Source organism: Myotis brandtii, unplaced genomic scaffold (genome assembly GCF_000412655.1).
Source record: "Myotis brandtii unplaced genomic scaffold, ASM41265v1 scaffold658, whole genome shotgun sequence".
NCBI lineage: Eukaryota > Metazoa > Chordata > Mammalia > Chiroptera > Vespertilionidae > Myotis > Myotis brandtii.
This window is the reverse complement of record NW_005370558.1, coordinates 1,486,252-1,506,473: the sequence shown is the minus strand read 5'-3', so window position 1 is coordinate 1,506,473 and position 20,222 is coordinate 1,486,252. Positions and strand designations below refer to the sequence as shown.

The window sequence follows — 20,222 nt, the reverse complement described above, 5'->3', positions numbered from 1 at the left end:
CCCCCCCCCGCCCCTCCTCCCAGCCCTCGCTCTGTGCTAATCCTCTGTAAATGTGCCCAGCTGTAAACTTGGCCCCACAATCCCTGTCCCTGACGGCTGGGACAATCCAGCCCCAAGGGGAGTCCCCGGAAAGCCGTGGAGTGAGGCTACCCCTCTGCTGAGCGAGGGTCATCACTGTCCTACCCAGGCTAGTTCTTTCTTCATAACTTAAAAGAAAATCATAAACAAATGTATTGCACATATGGGGACATACAGAGGCCCAGAGGAGGAGGAGGAAACCTAGAATCCCAGCACCTGGAGATAACCTGCCCACATCCCAGCCTCTGCTCTGAGTACCCAGGAGCGCGGTGCACCTGGTCCCTGCCACGGGCTCAGACCATAAGGCGCTGATTCATATCTGCCTCCCACCACCACACCCACAGGCACTTCCTGTATAAAATCCCACCACTCCATCTGTGGTGGCTGCGCTGTGTCCGTTACTCGAGTATCCCACTGCAGGACATTCAGATTATGTCCCTTTTCCTTGGATTACCAACACCTGGTGATAAATGGGGACTATTCCCCACCCCCATCCCCACGTCACAACTGGCCATGGAGTTCAGGGTTCGCCCTGGGTCTTCACATGTTGACTTCCTCTCTCTCCTCTCCTCCCCAGGCGTTTCCCCCTCCCGTTCCTCAGCCTAGTCACTTCCAAGTCCCCTCACCTTCAAGCCATCAGGGCCGGGCCTCCCAGGAAACCCTTTCCTGCCAGGTTGACCCTGCAACAGAGAGAGATGAATGAGAGGAGCCTGGTGGGCAGCACGGCTGGTCCCAGGACCTGGCACAAGGGAGGGCCAAGGTGCCTGGGGTGGGGGCAGGGATGCAGAGCCCCATGTCAGCAGGCTGTTCGGGGGACGCGGGGAAGGTCTGCAGCTGTGTGACCTTGGGAAAGTCCCCTTCCCTGGCTGACCTAGTTCATAATGAGGAGATGACACTTGCTTCAGGGAGTGAGGAAAGGGAGGGGACTGAACGGGAGATAAAGGGCCCAGGGGGATGGGGAGTGTATGCCAGTGGTCCTGCCAGTGTGGTTTGGAGGCGCCTGCGGGTCCCTGCAACCCTCTCTCGATCCGTGTGGTCAAACCGTTTTGACAACAGGACTAAGATGTCATCTGCCTGTGTTGCTCACGCTCCCACGAGGGCCAGCGGAAGTTTGCAGAGGCTACGTGACATGTGGGATGGTCAGCAGATTGAACGCAAAGATACTAAAGATAGTAAAACGATGCCACTCTTTCCATGAGATTATTTTGATTTGGAAAAATAGAGCTACTTTTCGTTAAACTAGTATTTCTGTGAACATGAAATGGGTTCATTATGAGTTTTAAATGGATTAAGACGTTTCAAATGTCTCAGTTTCGATGACCAATATTGCTAGATGTAACCCACAGAAAGAAGAGCATTTTGGGTCCTCCACAGATTGTAAGAGTGTCAAGAGGTCCTAGACCAAAGCATTCATGAACTGCTGATGGATCAGTTGCAGGGATGGGGGGGCGGGGGCAAGCACCTTCCGGAAGGCCGCTGTGAGCAGTGGGGAGGACAGAGGATGCAGGGTTAGGTTCCAGGCAGGGCATCCGTTTCCTGGCTGTGAGACGCTAAACCCCTGAGTCTCTGAGCCTCACCAGCCTCCAGTGACACTAAGCAAAGTGGTTGGTGCCTCTCATGGGAGACTCGAATGAGAAAATGGATGAAGAGCACCAGCACCCAGGAGGTGGGCGAGGACGGAGGTCAGTGTCCCTCCTCTCGTCTCTCTCCTTTAAGGTCTGTCCTAGTCCCCCCTCTGGCTGGCCCAGGTCCCCACCCATGACTTCTCTCGGATCGCTACCCAAATGGTGCCCAACTGTGCATAGCAGGCTTAACGCCAACAAAACCCCCGCCAGCAACACTTACCTCCAAGCCAGGGGCACCAGGTGGCCCCATGGGTCCCTCATCTCCCTAGAGTCAGGAGGCAAGAGAGAGGGAAAAAGGAGAAAGTTAACCCAGGGGGGCTCTTGGAAAACCTGTCCTATAAGAAGGCAAAGGGGTGGACAGAAGAGAGTCCTGGACCAAGAGGAACGGCACACCCGGGCGCCCTGCCTGGCCCACCCCAGGCAGGGGCACCACCATCATGGCCTAGAGGCCGGGTCAACAGGGATTTCCACGTGGATGGGGCCCTCGGTGTCCTCAGATGTGGTCGCCTGGGTTCAGGGCCGTGCAGGGTAGGAAAGTGAAACCCCATCATGTGCTGTGGGAGCAGAGCCCCGACTGCAGCTCAGAGCTACGGGTTCTATTCTGAACTCTGCCCTTTACTTGCTGGCAGACCATGGCCTCACTGTGCCTCAGTTTCCCCATCTGTAAAATGGTGCATCATCCCAAAGTATAATGACTGGCTTAAGTTATGTTCCTGGAGGACAGCGATGATCTTTTATGCTGTAGTGAAGCCACCCCAATATTGCTCTGGATGGGGGTGCACAGAGTCTCATGGGTGTGAACGGAAGGAGGGAGGAGGCCATGAGAGGAACTGTATGAGTGGAAGAATGAATCGATGAAGAGTGAGCAAGTGGCAGGCATATCCAGGGTTTTTTGAGTGGTAACATGAGTGTAGATGGGAACACATGGCGGGCGCCATTTTTCTCTTCTCTACACACCCCCCCCTTCCCACTTGTGGCCCATGGAGACTCTCCAGGCCCTCCCGCAGGCACAGGCAGCCTCCAAACCCATCCCTCTGGCCTGCCAGGCCTGACCAAGAGCCCCTCTTTGGAGCTCCCCCTCCCCCCCCCCCCCCCCCCCCCCCCCCCCCCCCAACTTCCAGGAAAGCAGCCTCATGTGGCGGCTCCCAAAGCCAGCGTGGCCTGGGACCCTGCCAGACCCAGGCCTCGCTGGATGCCTGTCTGTGGGTGCGCTGAGTCTGGCCTCCTGCACCCCTACCAGGGCTGCGTCCTGGGTCCTGGGGTAAAATGTGGGGCCTGCCTGAGTGCACAGCGTCCAGCTGGGGCTCCAATGGACTTATAGTGACCTTGTCAATCCCCTTCATCACGTGTGAGTAAACAGCAGATCTCGCTGTCACTTACTAGCCGTGCTAGTCACATGCTTCTCTGAGGACGCCCCAGGCGGCTCCCAGGAGCAGGAAGTGAACAGCATAGGGTCTATGTCATGGTATCCATGGGCTTCGGGCGCCAGCAGACCTGGCTTTGAATCCCAGCCCTGCCTGCCACTAACCACAGGACCGGACAGTCTCTTCACTCCTGTGAGTCATGAGGCCTCACTCGTAAGACGGAGCCGACCATTCCTACCCTCCCATATCAGTGCCCAAGAAACTGTGCCACCGTGAGCAGGCGCAGTGGCAGTGGCTCCGAGGAAGAAACCCCAGGCAGGCGGGTGTAGGCGGGTGCCGCGGAGGCAGGGAGTGGCCCACCTGGCAGGCCAGGGCAGAGAAGGCACCTGGACAGGCCACAGAGCAGGGCTGCCAGGAATGAGCTGGAGGGTGCGCCCAAGGCCTGCAGGACACAGGACGGAGTGGGCTGGGGGTTGGGGGAGGATGGGCAGGAACAGGGCCAGGGCCAGATGGTCTTACCTCGGGCCCCAGCTGCCCAGGGGGTCCCGGCAGGCCTCGAGCTCCGGGCTTCCCCTGTGAGAAGAGAACAAAGAGAGGTCACTGAGGTGGCACCTCCGTCCCCATCACAGGCTGGCAAGACTCCCCTGCAGGCGGCCAGCCAGGAGGCCTGTGGTTGCCACAGAACTGTCAGCTTCCTCAGTGGAGCTGCCCAGGGCAGGGACTCACCTTCACACCTTCTGGGCCGTTGTCCCCAGGGGGGCCGATGTCTCCGGGGAATCCCTAGGGGGGAGGCAGAGAGCAGGGGTCACCCATGGGGACTGTGAAGAGATGCTAAGAGCATAGGTCCTCGGGGTGCCAACCTGGGTTTCCATCCCACCCTGCGCGGCGTGACCCGGGGCAGCGCAGTTCACTGCCCCGATTTTGATTCTAAAGCGGGGATGGCGTACCAGGCCTATGCCTCAGAGGGTTGCTGAGAAAAGGCCATGAAACAATGCAGGAACGTATGCAGCACAGGAACAAGCACACACCAGGGCGTCTCCCCTAGAATTTCTCCAGTCCTGAGCTGGGATGAGCCGGGGCCGAGAGCCAGCCCCCTCCTGCTTTGAGAAGTGTCATCTCTGACTGCAGGGATCCCGCAGGTGTGAGTATGTTCTGGGGTTGCTGTGACTTTGAACAGCTTGAAAGGCACTGATCTAATTGCTCTCGGCTCCTCCCACTACATCCTGGCCAGGCGGTCAGACTCCCACACCCTCCATTGGGGGCTCACTCTCCCAGACCAGTCCTTGAGATGGATGAGTGGGCAGTGGAAGTTCCTCCCTGACATGGAGCAGGATCCCTCCTTTCTTCCTCCACAGCGTCACGCTGGCCTTTGTTTTAGGTGTAATGCCTGTGAATTCAGCTTAGGACCCCACTCACTTCCGGGCAGCCCCCCTCCCTCACGTTCCCGCCAGCTAGAAACCAAAGAAAGTCTTTTTTTATATGAATCCCCGAAGCCAAATGCCTCCTCCCATCTTGCCTTCATAAGGCGGCTTTTCTTTTCCCCCTTCTTTTGACGTTTTGGTAATTCCTGTTAAATTGCAGCTCAAACATCCTATCACCCTTGTCACCGGCCAAGGCAAGAACGGTCCTGAATTTGGAGCTAACCTAGGTAGCCGAAGCCCCATGTTTTTTTCTCCAAAACGAGGGGCTCCAAATCCTACTTTGCCACCACCTCCAAGCACCGTGTGACCAGGCAAGTTCCTGAGCCGCTCTGGGCCTCCGCTTCCTCATCTGCAAAATGGTGAGCACCAACACCCGCCTTACAGGGCTGTTCTGAGCCCGAAGGGGAGTAACAGCGCCCGCTGCCTGGTGAGCACTCAATAAAAATCTGCATCCGAAAGGGTCTGGGGTCCGGATTCCTAGGAAAACAAGTCTGCTTGGGGTGGGCCGTCTCCAGGGAGAACTTGGCAAGGGGGGCACAGATCCGGTTCCGGTGCCCACATGGGTCGGCCCACTGACGAGTGAGAGATCACTGACGCGGGGCTGGGAGCTGCAGCTCCCACCATGGTCCCCGGGAAAGGAGGAAAGGCCCCGGGAGGCGCTGACAGGCTCAGCAGCTTCTGTCTTCGGCTGAGCAGAGCCATCTTCCGAGTCAGCCAATCCAAACAGAACCCAAAGCCGGAGAGGCAGGCCCCGGCGGCTTCCAGGACCTTCCTCGCTGCAGAAGCAGGGACACCGAGGAGGTCCCCTCCCTGCTCTGGGGCTCCCTGTCCTCCCGTGGAACCCGTGGTCGTCATGCCTCCCACACGTCGTGGTGGCGCATCAACAGGCACCTGGCACGAGGTGGAGCCTAGTAACTGTGAGGGAGCTCGCTTTCCGCCCGCACCGGCCGGGCCGCTGGCAAAACCGGGGCTCGCAGAAGAGGCTTTTTCCACCGTGACCAGGGGAAGGAGTCAGGGCCACGAAGGGAGGCCAACTCCATTTGTCTAAAGATAGGACGGTGTCACGGCCAAAGTCAAAACAGTGGAAAGTCAGAACGCGAAGCTCTCAGGAAACACTCCCTCATCCATCCGGGCGTTCCCGGGAGTGATCTTTGGAAGGGTCTGGGGAACCCGGCAGAGCCAGACTTTTGTCTGTGAGACCTGGCAGAGGAGCAGGCCCAGGGCCGGGGAGTCGAGGGCGGGTGGGACTGGGTGCTGTTGATCCTGAACAGACAACGGCTCTGGCACTGCTCGCCCTGCTCTCCAGAGCGAGTCCCCAAAGTAGAGCGAGGGGGGCAAGCAGAGCTCCCCCAGTCGCCTCACTGGATCTCCTGAGGAATGTCTAGCATACCTATGCTAATTCCCACAGGGATCGGACACTCGCAGGGTTCTGCTTCCAGGACTGGAATTATTATGTTAATAGCTAAACCATCCTTCATTGTTTCTCAGTCTCCACTCCAACGCCAGGATTTTACAGTGGCTTCTCACTTCTCAGACCCCGGAGCTCTGAGCCCTGAACTTTCGCAGGGTGGCTGTGAGTGGCTGGAAAGGTCCCAGGGCGCAGACGGGAGAGAATGTGCAGAGCTCCTATTAAGGGTACAGGCAGCAGCGCTCAGAGGACTCTCCTGGTATTTTCCCTGGACACTGTAAAGGCGGCCACAAGGCTAGGGAGGGTCTCTGAGGCCAGCTTCGGTCCCGCTTGCCACTGACCGAGGGCAGAGGCAGAAAAGATGGCCTACCTCGGAATTTCTATTCTCAGCCCCATCTCTCATTTGCTGTGTGACCTCAGACAAGTATCTCCCTGTCTCTGGGTCTTGGTTTCCCAAGGACAATACCCAGTCCCAGTTGCAACCAGATATAGAGAAATAGGGCATCACATACCTCAGGCCCAGGGGGCCCAGGAAACCCAAGGGATCCTTTATCTCCAACCTTGCCCTGTGGAAGAGAAGAGATTAGGGGGTGGGGGGGGGCAGGCAGGGGTAAGTGAGGGCTCACCTTTTCATGATCCCTTGTGTTACCCCCTGCCTGCAGGCGGTTGGAAAGCTCAGGAGTATACAAATGAAATCTGCCTTGATAACTAGAAGGAGCTATTACTGTTCAAACCCCGCCTCCTACACCTACTAGCCATGGGATCCTGGAGAAGTCATTTCATCTTGTGAAACCTCAGTTTACCCATCTGTAAAATGGGAGCAAGAATAATTCTATTACCCCTGGGGTTATTAGAAGAATCTGACACACAGTGATATTCAATAAATAAATGACACCTATTGCTATTATTAATTATGTTACTATTATTTACAAGGTATCTGAAGCCCAAGATGCTTGCCAGTGACTGAGGCCTATCTATGATGCTGGGTAAGTTCCTACCCTCTGGGCCTCAGTGCCCTCATCTGTGAAGTGGGAGAATCTCCATTCCTGCTTTGACCTGCTCATCACCCAGGGCTGCTGCAGGAGGAAGTGAGGTCCTGGATGACCTTTTGGAGAGTGTGAGGTTTGGGGATCTCAGAATAGAAGGTACTTACCAGAGGCCCTGGCTTCCCCCGTGCACCTGGGAACCCCGGCAATCCCTGGCTGCCCTGGAAAAGAGCCAGAGCAGGCTGGGGTTAGTGCGGACCAGAAATAGCCAGATGAACAGCTGTTGGGTCCTCCTGGCCAGGCTGAGGCCAGGAGAACAGCCACCTTTGAGGAAGGTGGTCCTTGCCCTCACGTTCCCTACTTGCAGGGAAATGGACTAGCTCTGCACCCTGAGCGTGGGGCCCCAGGCAGGCAAAGGTGGGACAGCAGCCTGTCCTCACCAGGCGTCCTGGACCTGGGACCCTGGGGCTCCAGCAGGCCCTGCAGTGTCCTTTACGTCCAGGGAAGTCTGAGGACCGGAGCCCAGCAGGAGAAGCAGCCAGGCCTGCGTGTCTGGCAACCCAGAGACATCCAGGCAGGGTCAGAATAGGCCAGCCAGGAGAGAGGGAAGGGGAAGAGGGAGAGCTGGCCAACATCTGGGCCTCATTGAGTGACAGGGTGAGGTCCAGATGCGGCCACATGGTACGGGACACAGGCAAAGAGGAGCCGGCCTGGGCAGGCCGCCTCAGTTCATCAGTTAGAAGGCCAGTTACTCACTCACTCACTCACTCACTCACTCACTCAAGCATGCCCTCACTGTCCACTCTTCTGGGCAGGAGCCTGGGCCCAGCTGTGCAGGGGCAGCCTGGGGACATACTGCCTGCCCGGAGGCCGAGCACATGTCCCATCAACCAGGGGAGAAGGGCGCTGCGGCAGATTAGGGGCAGACAGGCTGCTCAGGCCACTGAGAAAATGAAACGGCCACAACCCCAGCAGATGGAGAGAATGGCATCGGAGCAGGTCCTGGGGGAGGGGGCAGGGTTGGGCGAGCAGAGGGCGGGCAGAGGGTGTGCCAAGCGAGGCAGCAGTGTGTGCAAAGCCTAGAGAGGCAGTGGGGAGTTCAGTGGGGCCGAGCACAGGGCTGTAAGGATGAGGGATATGAAAGTGTCAGGGGGCCCACTCACTGGGGTCCTGGGTGCCAGGCCTTCACTCTGGGAGCAATAGGGAGCCATGGAGAGTTTGTGAGCACAGTGAGGCAGACAGGGAGGGGAGAGGCAGGGGCGGGAATAATTCAGGAGGCCCGTAAAGTCCAGGGAAGAGATGCTGAGGGTGGACGAGGACAGGGAATAGGGCTGTTTGGAAGGAAATGATCTCGAGGTAGGTCCTAGGCTGTGATGGGCCCTGGGACAGGAAGCAGGAAGAGAGGAGCAGGATGGGGGGGCGGGGTGCGTGGAGAGGGGGGGAGGCGACCTGGGACAGGAAGCAGGAAGAGAGGAGCAGGATGGGGTGTGTGTGAGGGGGCATGGAGAATCTGCTGCAATTACCTTGTCTCCTTGGAATCCGGCATCTCCTGACACACCTGGAACCCCTTGTTCGCCCTAAATACACACCAGCAAAGAAGGTTACGATGGAGACCACAGTGGGTTCTGGAAGCCTCCCCCACCTGCAGCCCCCTGGCAAGGGTACAGCTTCGCCGAGACTGTTCCCAAAGTCCATCTGGCCAGCAGCAGCCTTGTTAGAGGAGAAGGCAGGCCCCGGGCAGGGAAGGCAGGCCCTGGGGGGACCCAGCCGGCCTATTTGCAGACCTGCCTGGGGTTGCTCGGATGGCCGAAAACTCTATCAACGGAAGCTGAACTGCCCAATGCCACCCGGCCTTCCCCGCAGAACTGACACCTGCAGGGGCAAGGAACTGTTTCTTGACCCTTGAGCCTCTTCATCAACCGACATCGCACCGCGGCGAGCGCAGCCGGTACAATGGTGCCCACTCCGTGGTTTGAGTGCTGGCATCTGTTTCTCCAGATTCCCCACCGCCAGGCTGGGAGCTGTCACTTCTTCCTTCTGTGGAAGTTTCTATGCCAGGAACCAGCTTCCGTCTACTTCTAATTAGCTGCTTCAAACCAGCCCACCAGGCTGAGAAACCAGAGCGCCCGGCTGGTGAAGACCATTGTAAACAGAGTCGGCCGGTCTCGAGTGAGGCCTGTGTGTTTCTTTTCTAAGACAGCACGTGGCATGGGCGAGGTGACACCGGTTCTGGCTGTGGGCGTCTCTTCTGCGCGCTCCCCGTGTTCAGCCACGTCCTGGCCAACGAGCTACCCAGGAACCCAGTCAGGAGATGCCTCCTTAGAGCCGGCACCACCTCGCACGGCCCTCGCCCTTTCTAGCTCTCCGTGGAGGTGGACATTCCCAACGGTGCGCTGGCCCCAGGCTCAGAAAACATGCCCAGCCTGGAAGAATGGAGCATCTCAGAGAACAATGCCATGCAGCTAGGGCTGTGACCTCCAGCAGAACTTCCTTGGTAGAACAAAAGCCAGAATTTAAAAGAAAAAAAATTTTTTTTTGAAACTTAGCTTTAGTTTTTCCAACTTGGAAAACCCTGTACGGCCTCCCAGAGTCATAGGAACCAAGGAACATTTTTTTTTTTCTTTAACATCCAAAGGAGGAGCGAGGGAGTCACTACATATTTTCAAAGGCACCTAAGAAATCAGGGCGATGGATGTGGAGAAAGCTGGACCTGGAGCGGGAGTCTTGGATCCAGAAAGAGCCTCCACGCAGGCGGACGGAGCCAAGTGGTTGTAAGTGGGACGGAGGCCAGGCTGGGTCATGGAAAATCTAATATTCCAGCAGGACGGCCACGGAACATGAGGCGATGGCTCCACCACCCCCGGGAAGGGCCAGGGTGGCGGGTGGGGGGGAGAGGGGCTGATCACCACCCGCTTCTCCCAGCATTAAAGCCCCTCCCCAGCCAACGGGGCAGAAAAGAGACTTCTTTGTCTTTTCTTCTTCTCCATTTTTTTTTTAACCCTAAAGATTTATTTAATTGTCCTGAACACGATAGGCAGAAAAATAATTTCTTCCTCCTCTTCGTCCCCCCAGAGCGTTCACATCTCCAAATGTCTCGGGCACCAGCAGTCCGCAGGCCAGCCGAGTTGTATGTAACACATTTATTTCCATGTTCCTGAAGAAACAGTGAGCGGAGGCCAGCGCTGCCTGTAAAAAGCTGACTGCCCACATTCCCATTTCCCCCAGGCAGCTGATGTCTCCAACCTCAGGGTAAACAGGTAGCTGTGGGAGGGCCCGCCTCCAACAGAAAGCTCCCCCATCTCGAGGGGGAGGGCCGTGGGGGTGGGGGGGGTGGTCAGCAGGCAGCAGGGCAGTGTCAGAGGGTGGAGCTGGGGGGTGCAGCTGGAGGGTGCAGCTGGAGGCTTGGGTATGACAGTGGGGGACAGAGGAGGAGGAAACAGATGGAGAAAGGACTGGGGTTAGCATCACACGCCTGGTGACCTCTAAGTGGGGGCTGGGAGGGACGCTGCTAAGACAATCTGGGGATGCCCATTACAGCTCGGCAGTTCCAATTTCCTATGCGTCCAGGGGCCCAACAGACCACCGAGTGCCCTTGACAAATCTCTTTGGCTCTGCTCGCCCTGCTGTGCAATGCAGGCGCTGGAGGAGGCAGCCTCTGAGGACCACGTCCGCTGTGCCCTTCTGACCTCAGTCGTGCTCCTGGTTCAGGTGTCTGGGTTTGAATCCTGACACTACCTACCAGCTGCGTGGCCTCAGGCAAGCTTCCTATCTCACAGGGTGGGAGGTAGGTGGGGGGGGGGTTGGAGGATGGATGGGTTAATGCCCACAGAGCGCCCAGATGGGGCCCAGCACTGGTCCCTGCTCCTGTTTCCCAGGTGTAGGAGGAGCAGCCATCCGCAGACAGGTACAGAGGAGCCTGGCCTCTCTCCGCCATTCGGGCTCCTGGGACCACGGATGCTGCCGAAAGCCTTCCCGCACTCCCATTGGAGTGCCCGGTTGGTCAAGGGACTGGTAGGGGGAGGAGGGAGGCAGATGGCCAGGGGCAGAGCAGAACAGCCCCCATGGCCTTGTCACTCAGGCCCTGCAGGACCCAGGCCAGGTACTGTCCACCTGGGCCCTGGGGACCCATCCACCCACTTCCAGCTCTGCTCGGACACAGGGGAGACGGTGAGAGGTCGGCAGCAGGGCTGTGCAAAGGACAAGTGGCAAGGGTGGCGCCCCCGTAGTAACTGGGAAAAAGCGGACAGGGGCTCAGGGGCCCATCCAGGTTTATCTGTTGTGCTTTCAGACCATGTGGTCTCTGGGATGGGTTCCCAGTTCCAATCGGACAGTTTATGTCAATTTGTTTCTTCCTGTGCCTGGAGAGGTCTGGACCCCACGTCATACCTGCGCTGGGACCCATCATCTCAGCATCACTCCTCCTCTCTATCCCCCACCCCCACCCCCACCCTCTTCGTTCAATGGCTTTGGCCTCAAAGCCGGACGCTGGCCTCAGCTTTGCACTCTGAATTCAGACACATGCCTTGCTTTACTCTCTGCCCGCGCCTCAACAGTCTTCCATGCTCTATCTGCCAAGGTCTGCATGGCCCCAGAACCACCTGTCTGAGCCCCACCCAGAGTGACAAGGGAGAAGCTGGGAGCACAGATTTAGAGGGGGGGCAGAGGGGAGGCAGGAGGAGTGCAGGGGAGTGGACCTGGCGAGGTCAGCAGCAGCCAAGGCGGAGGGGGTCGCATGCAGATAAAACACAGTGCAATAAGGGAGTATTCAGATCACCTTATCACCTTTCAGTCCGGGCTCCCCCACGTTTCCCATCAGCCCCTGCAAGACAAAGGCGGGGGTCGGGCTTGAGGGCGGCTCAAAGCCGCTGGCGTCAGGAGCCCTGGCTTAGACCAGGCACCTGCTGTAGCCGCTTGCTCGGTTTTCTCATCTGTAAAAGGCCCCAGCTCCTACGGCAATGGTGTGGACTGAGGGAGCAGGGGAAGGGGCGGAGGACTCAGGAACCACCGCACTGGAGAGGTCCAGGGGGCAGGGGTGCTGACGGGGAGGGATGGCTCCATGAGCCGTGTCACACACACTGGCAACAGGGTCGCCCCTAACATGTCCCACCAGTGTCGGCCCATCTTCCTCCTGGACGCTCGCCCCCCTCAGGATGTATGAAGCTCAGTGGTTTGCCATTAAGCTCCTGTGTCCCCAGTGATGTCCCCACTGGACTTTCAGTGTCCTGAGGTCTGGAACCAGATCAGACGCATGCTCAGCTCCAGGACTGCTGTCCAATAAAGATGCCTGGCATTGAGGGCCTACAGATAACCGGCTCTCTGCTCACTTCCCCCCCAGCTTCATGTCAGGGCACCCTTCCTTTCAGGCTGAAATGGGTCAGGGGGTGCCTGGATGGGACGAGGCCTGGGATAGGGAATGGCCCTGTTTACCTTCATGCCTTTAGGTCCTGGGTAGCCAATCGGACCCAACGTTCCCACGTCACCCTGGGAAGAGAAAGAGAAGAGAACGCTGTGAGAGGTGGCCCGCAGGAGGCTGGCCTGGGTGCCCAAGGTCCCCGGGGCTGGGTTTCCGAGGATGCGGCCCCGCTGGGCTGCTCTCAGAGTGAAGAACGCTCTTCGGTCTGTTTGCGTCGCTGAAGTCATTGCTGGAATACATTTTACACAGGCCCTTTCCCAACTCATTTCTTGATTGCTGCCCCTCCCCCACCACTTCTTGCCATTTCGCTTTAGATATCAGACCTTTCTCTCCCATATTAGATTCTTTGCATCCCTTACTAGCTCAGGGACTCTGGGCATTTCATGTGATTTCTTTGGACCTCCATCTACATAAATATTTGTGAAATAGGGACAGGGATCCTTCTCCTTGAGCCAGCTGCCTGAAGGGTCAAGTAAGCAAACAGGGGCTTCGGTTCCTCTCGCGTAGCGAGGGGGAGGCGCGTCCTGTTTCCCAGAATCTCGCCGGGCCATCTCCTTGGGAGGGCAGCCAGGAAGGAGTGGGGCTGCCGATCTCAGGCACCCCGGAGTTGAAGACAAGATCCAGGAGAACCCGGAGATCCTGGGCCCCAGGCTGGAGACCCCACTTCAGATCGGATGAGACTGTCCCCAGTGGGAACAGCCAAGTCCCTAGACCCTAGAGAGCTGGGAGGCAGCGCCTCAGTGTACACTGGAGACCACCTGGTCTCATCTCTCCTCTGCTGCCCACATACTGATTTGGGGGTGGGGGGGAGGGCGGGGAGGCTAACCATTCTGTGCCTCCGTTTCCTCCTGCAACAAATGGGGATATGTACCTCCAGGCGTTGTTTGAGGAGTTATGGACTTACATGTCTGCTGGCATTTTTGGTTGTCACAACCAAAGGGGTGCTACTGGCATCCAGTGGGTAGAGGCGGTGTGTGTGTGTGTGTGTGTGTGTGTGTGTGTGTGTTAAATATTCTACAGGCCAGCCCCACAACAAGAATTGTCTGGCAAGAAACCATGGTTCATGGAGTGACTGTATTTTCTCTAAACAGGCCCATCTTTCTCTCAAATCTCCTCACTTCCCACCTACTCTTGTCACTACTGTCAACCAACCATAGCCATAATATTAAGCCCACGACAGAGGAAGGGAGCCCCCAGAAATACCCTCTTCTCCTCCTTTTCTATCGCCTGTGACAGATCTAAATGTCTGGCTGCTGCGTGAGCCCATCGATGTGTCTGACCTCTCTGGGCCTCAGTGTCCCACATCCCTGGGGCAGGCTCCATGGAGGCCCCTGGAAGCACTGGAGGAACAAAGGCTGCCCCAGGTAGCCAGGCTGCCAAGAGGTTCCTGTCAGAGCTGCCTGGAGACGTCTTGGAGGGAGGCCGTCTCGGAGGGAGGCCGTCTTGGAGGGAGTGCCAAGAGGTTCCTGTCAGAGCTGCCTGGAGACGTCTCGGAGGGAGGCCGTCTCGGAGGGAGGCCGGGCAGAGAATGAAAAATCACATTCCTGCCTGGCTCCTGCAGCGGGGCCCAGGGGTGTGTGGTGGAGTACCCCAAGGGGAGAGGGAGGAGGTGCAGAGCCACAGCCTGGGCACGGCCTGGCTGAGGTCATGCTGATTCTCACTCGCCACCCCAGACCCCTCCCCCGAATGACTTAGATTAGCGGAGGCAGATGGAGTCTGGCTGTGGTCCTGCTGTGTGTTCTTGGGCAAAACACCTTCCCTCTCTGGACCTCAAGAGCCTCACCTGATTGGGTCAAACCAGACCTTCTAGTGGAGCCTTTGCGAAGAAAACCTGCTTTCAGTTCCCATCTAGACATCTTGTCGTTGAGGGAGCGAGGTGTCATGTCACAGGTGTAATAGAAACACAAGCGGCCCCGGTGGCTAGGCCCTGCACTAAACACCTTACCTGTCCCAACTCAATTATTCCTCACTCCGGCCCTTAGAGATCCCTTCTGCTACAGTCCCCACTACACAGAGGAGAAAACTGAGGCCCTGAGAGGTTAGGGCTTGAGCAAACCAGAGCAGGCGGAGCCGGGATTTATACCGGGCAGTCCGTCTCCAGGGCCGCTAGGCAATTCTGAAGTACCCTTTGGGGAAGGGGGAGTGAAGCCCGGATCCCTGGCCACAGGCACTGGGGCAGGCCAGTTTGGCTTCTCTCGCTCTCTTTTCCTGGATGAAGGGAGAGCGGGGTGGCCCGCCCCACGCTCCCCGTGCTGCACAAATAAACAGCGGGCTCTGCTGGGACGCTGGCTCCGACGCGGCCCCGGGCGGGCACGGGACCAACGGCAGCTCCAGGAACACAGGCTCCTTCTTCCCCGCTCCAGGCTCAAAGTGGCCTGTTGTGAGGGGACCAGGTTCAACACAGGCCTGAGTGACGCCCGTGTGGGCCCACGGGAGCCACCGCAGCACCGCACTCACCGCCCTGCAGGCCTCTCCAAGGGGGTCTGTGTGTGGTGGGGCGGGGCCCAGCGTGAGCATCCACCCCCGGGGGCCAGGCATCACGGGAATGGGACTCGGGCTGCCGGGGACGTGGGGAGCAGGTGGTGCTCGCTGAGGGCAGGTCTTCCTCGTGTCGACGGGACCCCCACGCTGGGATATCAACGCTTTTGGGGGAGGAACAGAGAAGACTCCAGGCCACTTCCCCTCCAGTACAGCCTGAAGAACACCCGTCTGCTGTGCGCTAGACACCCTCACGGGCAGCCTGGCCGATCAACACACAATGTCATGTCCCCACAGGAAAGAACAATGAGTAATGCCCTTAATTTGGATCCTGTTTCCACTTTGCCTAAGCTCCCAGACATGGCTTTACACACTTTGCCCTCATCTCGCTGGCTCCCACCAAGAGCACAGCCAACCACATCTGCAACCACTTACAGAGCTCCTACTGTGTGCCAGACTCCACGCTCGACACTTCCAGTCTCATCAGATCCTCATTAGCAAGCGCGTACGCTGCGCCAGGAACCCCGGTGAGGGCAGCTCACAGTCACCCCAGGAGGTCAGCACCCCTCTCAGGTCCATTCCTCTTCACAGAGGAGAAAACCGAGGCTCCGAGGGAGGTGAAGCAACTTGCACAAGACTAAGCCAGGAGTAGGGGGCAGAGGCAGGACCAGAACCCAGGCCCATCTGTCTGTCTGCCCCACGGGCCATGCTCACTAGCCCTCGATTGACTGTTCACTCCATGCAGGACCAAGGATGCCTTTCTCATCTCCATCACCCGTAAGTGACAGGGCCTGGGGACAGGCTTCAGATGCAGAGACAGGCACGAGTTCCGCTCCCCCGAAGTACGCCATGGGGTTTGCCAGGGACCCCTGAAGACACAACCCAGGGTGCTCCCGATGCCCGCCCTTCATGGTGAGGTGCTGGCCAGGCCTCCCTCCCTCACACGCCTTCACCTTTCTGCCCTGCTGTCTCTCTAGCTGTGACACCCTCGGCCACTGTTTCCTATACCGTGTTCTCACTCTGTTAACACCCGCTTGTCCTTCTGGGTGAACAGACTCCGTAGGCAGGTCAGCACCCTGCTGTCCGGTCTCAGAACCTGACACGGCTTTCACTCCAAGCCAATTCCACGCTGATGGCCATCGATGTGTGTGCCTATGTGACCACCACTTCCCCCCAGCTCCCAGCCCCAAAGGAGCCACTAAAAGCAGCCTAGTGAATGGATGAAAAACAAAAACCCCAAAAACCTTCAAACTCTTATTTACAAAACCCCCAGGGAAAAAAGATCCCTGGAACTGCCTTAAAGGCGACAAGGCCTCTTTCCTGATCGCTGATCGAGGGCCCCCAGCTTGGGGACAGGGACCTGGGGCTGTGCCCAGTCTTGGTTCCTGGGTGATCTTAATAAGCACCATCTCTCACCCAGAACAGCCCCGGGCACTCCCAGTGTGCTCTCACACCTCCGCTGTCCCCATTCAGCACAGCAGTCTTGCGGAGCTGCTGTGGGGTGTCATGTGAAGAGCATGAGCTGTACGCACAGGCCCAGGTCCCGCCTCTCAGCTGTGTGACCTTGGGCGGGGGCTCCAGCCTCTCTGAGCCTCGGTTTCCTTACCTGTACAATGGTAACCCCATTCCCTACCCTCAGAGACTTGCTGTGATAATTAAGTACTGGGCCCAGGGTTTGGCAAATATCAGTTATTGGGGTTCCTGGCCTCACTTTATAGACAAGGAAACAAACCCCGATGATGGTATTAGTGACAGGATATGGCGGACTTGTCTACTCTCCCCCACATTCTGGGTTTGGGCCAGATCACATATTCTTTGGGTCTCATTAAATGAGGAGCCAAAATCCCTTCTGTGTCACTCAGAATGCAAAAGACAGAAATCTTCTTTGTTGGGCAGATTCTGGAACCAGGCACACTTTTCTTGAGGTCCAGCCAAAGGGTTTCAATTACTCAAAGGAGGCTGTTTCGAGGCAGTCTCACCTCAGAGGCCGCAGGGGGCCACCCGGGCCTGGGCTGCAAGTCCCTAGTGGTGACCCCGGGCCCCAGCCTCCCCATCCGGGGGACCAGGCTGTGCAGCACCTCAAGTAGCTCAAGGCTCCCGCAGCCTAAGGTATGTCCAGCACACACAGCTGACAGGCGTCCCGTGAATGTTTGTCTGTTCTCTCCTGCCCTTCCTCCCGGCTGCAAAGACCCGGGGGACAGGGCAAGTTTAGGCTTCAGTCTGCATGCAAATGGCTTCAGCTGACTAGACAGAAGGCCTTGAATAAATCTGAATCTCCGCTGAAATGATATCAGTATGTGGAATTCCCATGTGCTCAGCTAAAAACCCACATCCTCTAGGAAACCGAAGGTGACTCACAGTCCACCTCCCCATCTAACTCCTGCTTAGAAAATTCCTTTGTTTCCCACTCTTTGGGAAAGACAACTATTCCTCCAGGGACAGAAGCCAGTGTTCCCAAAAATCCAGGGTGGGAGTGGGTACCTTGGGTGGCAGGGGGCTCTGCCTGGGGGTGGGGGGTAAGGCGGGGAGCGGCAGCAGTGACTTAGTGGTCTCGGATCCAGCCCTGTGATCCACAAGGAGAAAGGGACCGTCACCTCGGCAGAAAGGGCATTTAAAAACAGCAGAGGTGCCCTGGCTGGTTTGGCTCAGTGGATAGAACGTTGGCCTGGGGACTGAAGGGTCCCAGGTTCAATTCCAGTCAGGGGCACATGCCTGGGTTGCAGGCTCAATCCCCATTAGGGGGCATACAGGAGGCAGCCAATCAATGATTCTCTATCATCGTTGGTCTCTCTCTCCCTCTCTCTCTCCCTCTCTCTCTCTCTCTCTCCCCCTTCATCTCTGAAATCAATAAAAATATATTTTTTTAAAAACAAAACAAAACAGCAGAGGCACAAGGAAAAACTCATCAGCTCTTTGAAAAGGGACATCATGAGGGGGCACAGAAATGCTGGGATGCCCAGGGCTCACCCCCAACTAAGACCCCTCGGAAGGGAGCAGGGAGAGGAGTGCCCTGAATTAGGAGTTGGGAGACGTGGCCTCCGATTATGCCTCCATCCTCTCCTGCCTTGTATGTGACCTTGACCAAGGGCCTCAGTTTCCCCATCTGTCAAATGGGATTCACCTAAGAAACCATGCGAATAGGGTTGCCAGACTGAACAAATAAAAACATAGACTGCCCCGTTACATTGGAATGTCAGGTAAACAGTGAATGATATTTTAGCATAAACGTGTTCTAAATTTTGCAGCTGACATTCAGATTTCACTGGGCGTCTTGTATTTAATCTGGCAACACTAACTGGGGAGAGAAAGGGGAGCACAGGTGGGCATGAGCTCTGTAAAGAGTCGGGAGGGCCCAGGGCTGTGATGGCAGCGTCTCCATCTCCAGAATCTGTGGATACTCGGCCAAGCACTCTTCTTGCCCCTCTGAGGAGTCCATCTAGTGGACGCCAGGACAAGGACAAACAGGAATCCATGCCAAGGATGACAGCCAGGGTACATAAACATCCCCTCAGGAAAGCTTTAGGGGCTGGATCATATAGCCTGAGGAAGGAGCCTGGGGAAGAACAGACAATGACCGCCTTTACATCCCCAGCAGCCTCTCCTGGGCAGGGCCAGGCCTTGGCTCAGCACACAGGAACATCTGTACAATGAGAGCTCTGTGGAAACGGTGGGGCTCCCACAGGAGGGCGCGTCTAACACCAGGGTGTTCACCTTGGAGTTTAACGACCGTATGACCAAGATGCTCCAGAGACCTCTGCCTCGCATAGAGGTTGGACTCGGACCCTCGGAAAGTCCCCATGAATCAGGTTCTCTAACGCTCGGCGCACAGATTTATTTTTCCAACGCATCTAGGTCAGTGCCTCGTGCCAAACAAGGTGCCCGGCAAAGGACAGCGCGGGTGACAAATGTATGACTCAAGTGTCCACACGGCCTCATCCCAGGCCAGGCAGGCATCACCAGTCAATCTCAGCATCCTCTCTCACTAAGTTCCAAAGTGACTTTGAAATCTTTCTCAATGCAGCAGCCTAGACAGCTGCTACCAGGGACAAAATACCTATGTATGGGTGTACAATCATCATCACCATCACCAACTATTATAACTATATACTAGGCATTTTATATGTACTAGATTCTTTAAACAGTCCTCCAAGTTAGGGACTAATATTACCCCCATTTTACAGATGAAGACATTAAGACTCAAGGAGGTGAAAAAATATACTCAGAACTGCCATTAAATGAAAGGCAGAGCTAGGATTTGAACCTAAGCGATCTGGTTCCTTCTTAGCCATGGGACTAGACTGGATGTGTGTATCTGTGGTCCTCACAAGAGTGGGCACAATGATCCCATCTTACAGACGGGGTCCCTGGGGTTCAAGGAAGCAAAGACATAACAGAAGACCACAGAGCCAGGGGGAGGGGAGGCCAGGATTTGGACACAGGTGGAACTTAGCCTCCACCCCACCCCACCCACCTGAGCAGGCGCACAGGCCTGGGCCCTCTTCACAGGACTGGGCTCCCCCAGAACAATAAGGCTCCACAGCCCCCCTTTCCTTCCCCTCCCCTTTCCTCCCCTCCCCAGGGCCTTCTCCAGGTTCCATCTGCTAATCCTCACCGAGGACATTTTTTCCATTGTTTTTTAGAGAGAATGGAAGGAAGGAGGAGAGACAGAGAAACATCAATAGAAACACATCTATTGGTTGCCTCCTGCACGTTCCCTGAACAGGGGCAGGGACCAAACCTGCAACCGCGGTACATGCCCTTGACCAAAATCAAACTCTTTAGTCTGCAGGCTGTCGTTCTAATCACTGGGAAAAACTGGCTAGGGCTCTAGCCTCCCTCTGAGCAGAATTTCTCAGCAAAATTGCTGGAGTAGCCGAAGCACTAAGGAACAGTCTACAGTGACCCCCAAAGGCCCCCAAACTCAAACCCCACAAGGAATGACTCCTCGGACAGAACAGAAGGGGCATCAAACCCTGGGGAAGTCCCTAGAGTCTTTTCCCAGACTCAGGTTTCTCATTGGCTCTTGGGGCCAGGCCCAAGGCCAAGGCTCACGCTTAAAGAGGGGGCCCTGGTTTTGGCTAACAGAACCACTCACTCCAGAAGGCCTACCTCAATCTAGACGGAGAAAGAGGTCAGATTGCCTCCCACCTCCCTGTGTACAGGCCTCTCTCAGTTCCAGGCACATCAGGAGGTAATAACGGTAATTCATATAACAATATTTCCCACTAATTGCACATTAACTGAGTGGTAGACCCCATGCCAAGGACTGTCCATGCAATGCCTCATTTAATCCTCACAACCACCCCAAGAAGATTCTACTACCACCCCTATTTTAAAGATGAGGAACTAAGGCTCAGAGAGGGTAAGTAACTTGGCCCAGGGCACACAGCCAGGATGTGGCAGAGCGGTGACTTGAACTCAGGTGGTCTGGCTCCAAAGTCAGTGCTCT

The 20,222-nt window shown here is 56.7% G+C and overlaps 1 protein-coding gene across 1 annotated transcript in view; it reads right to left on the bottom strand.

The window, feature by feature from the left end:
- COL27A1 (collagen, type XXVII, alpha 1) overlaps positions 1 to 20,222 on the bottom strand; it is a 161,352-nt gene that overhangs the window by 57,818 nt on the left and 83,312 nt on the right. Inside the window, exons 16-24 of the mRNA XM_014528887.1 lie at positions 12,310 to 12,363; positions 11,657 to 11,701; positions 8,406 to 8,459; positions 7,050 to 7,103; positions 6,409 to 6,462; positions 3,794 to 3,847; positions 3,587 to 3,640; positions 1,924 to 1,968; positions 705 to 758 (exon numbers count right to left, since the gene is read on the bottom strand). Coding sequence (XP_014384373.1) covers positions 705 to 758; positions 1,924 to 1,968; positions 3,587 to 3,640; positions 3,794 to 3,847; positions 6,409 to 6,462; positions 7,050 to 7,103; positions 8,406 to 8,459; positions 11,657 to 11,701; positions 12,310 to 12,363 — 468 coding nt within the window. The remainder of the gene's footprint in view (positions 1 to 704; positions 759 to 1,923; positions 1,969 to 3,586; positions 3,641 to 3,793; positions 3,848 to 6,408; positions 6,463 to 7,049; positions 7,104 to 8,405; positions 8,460 to 11,656; positions 11,702 to 12,309; positions 12,364 to 20,222) is intronic.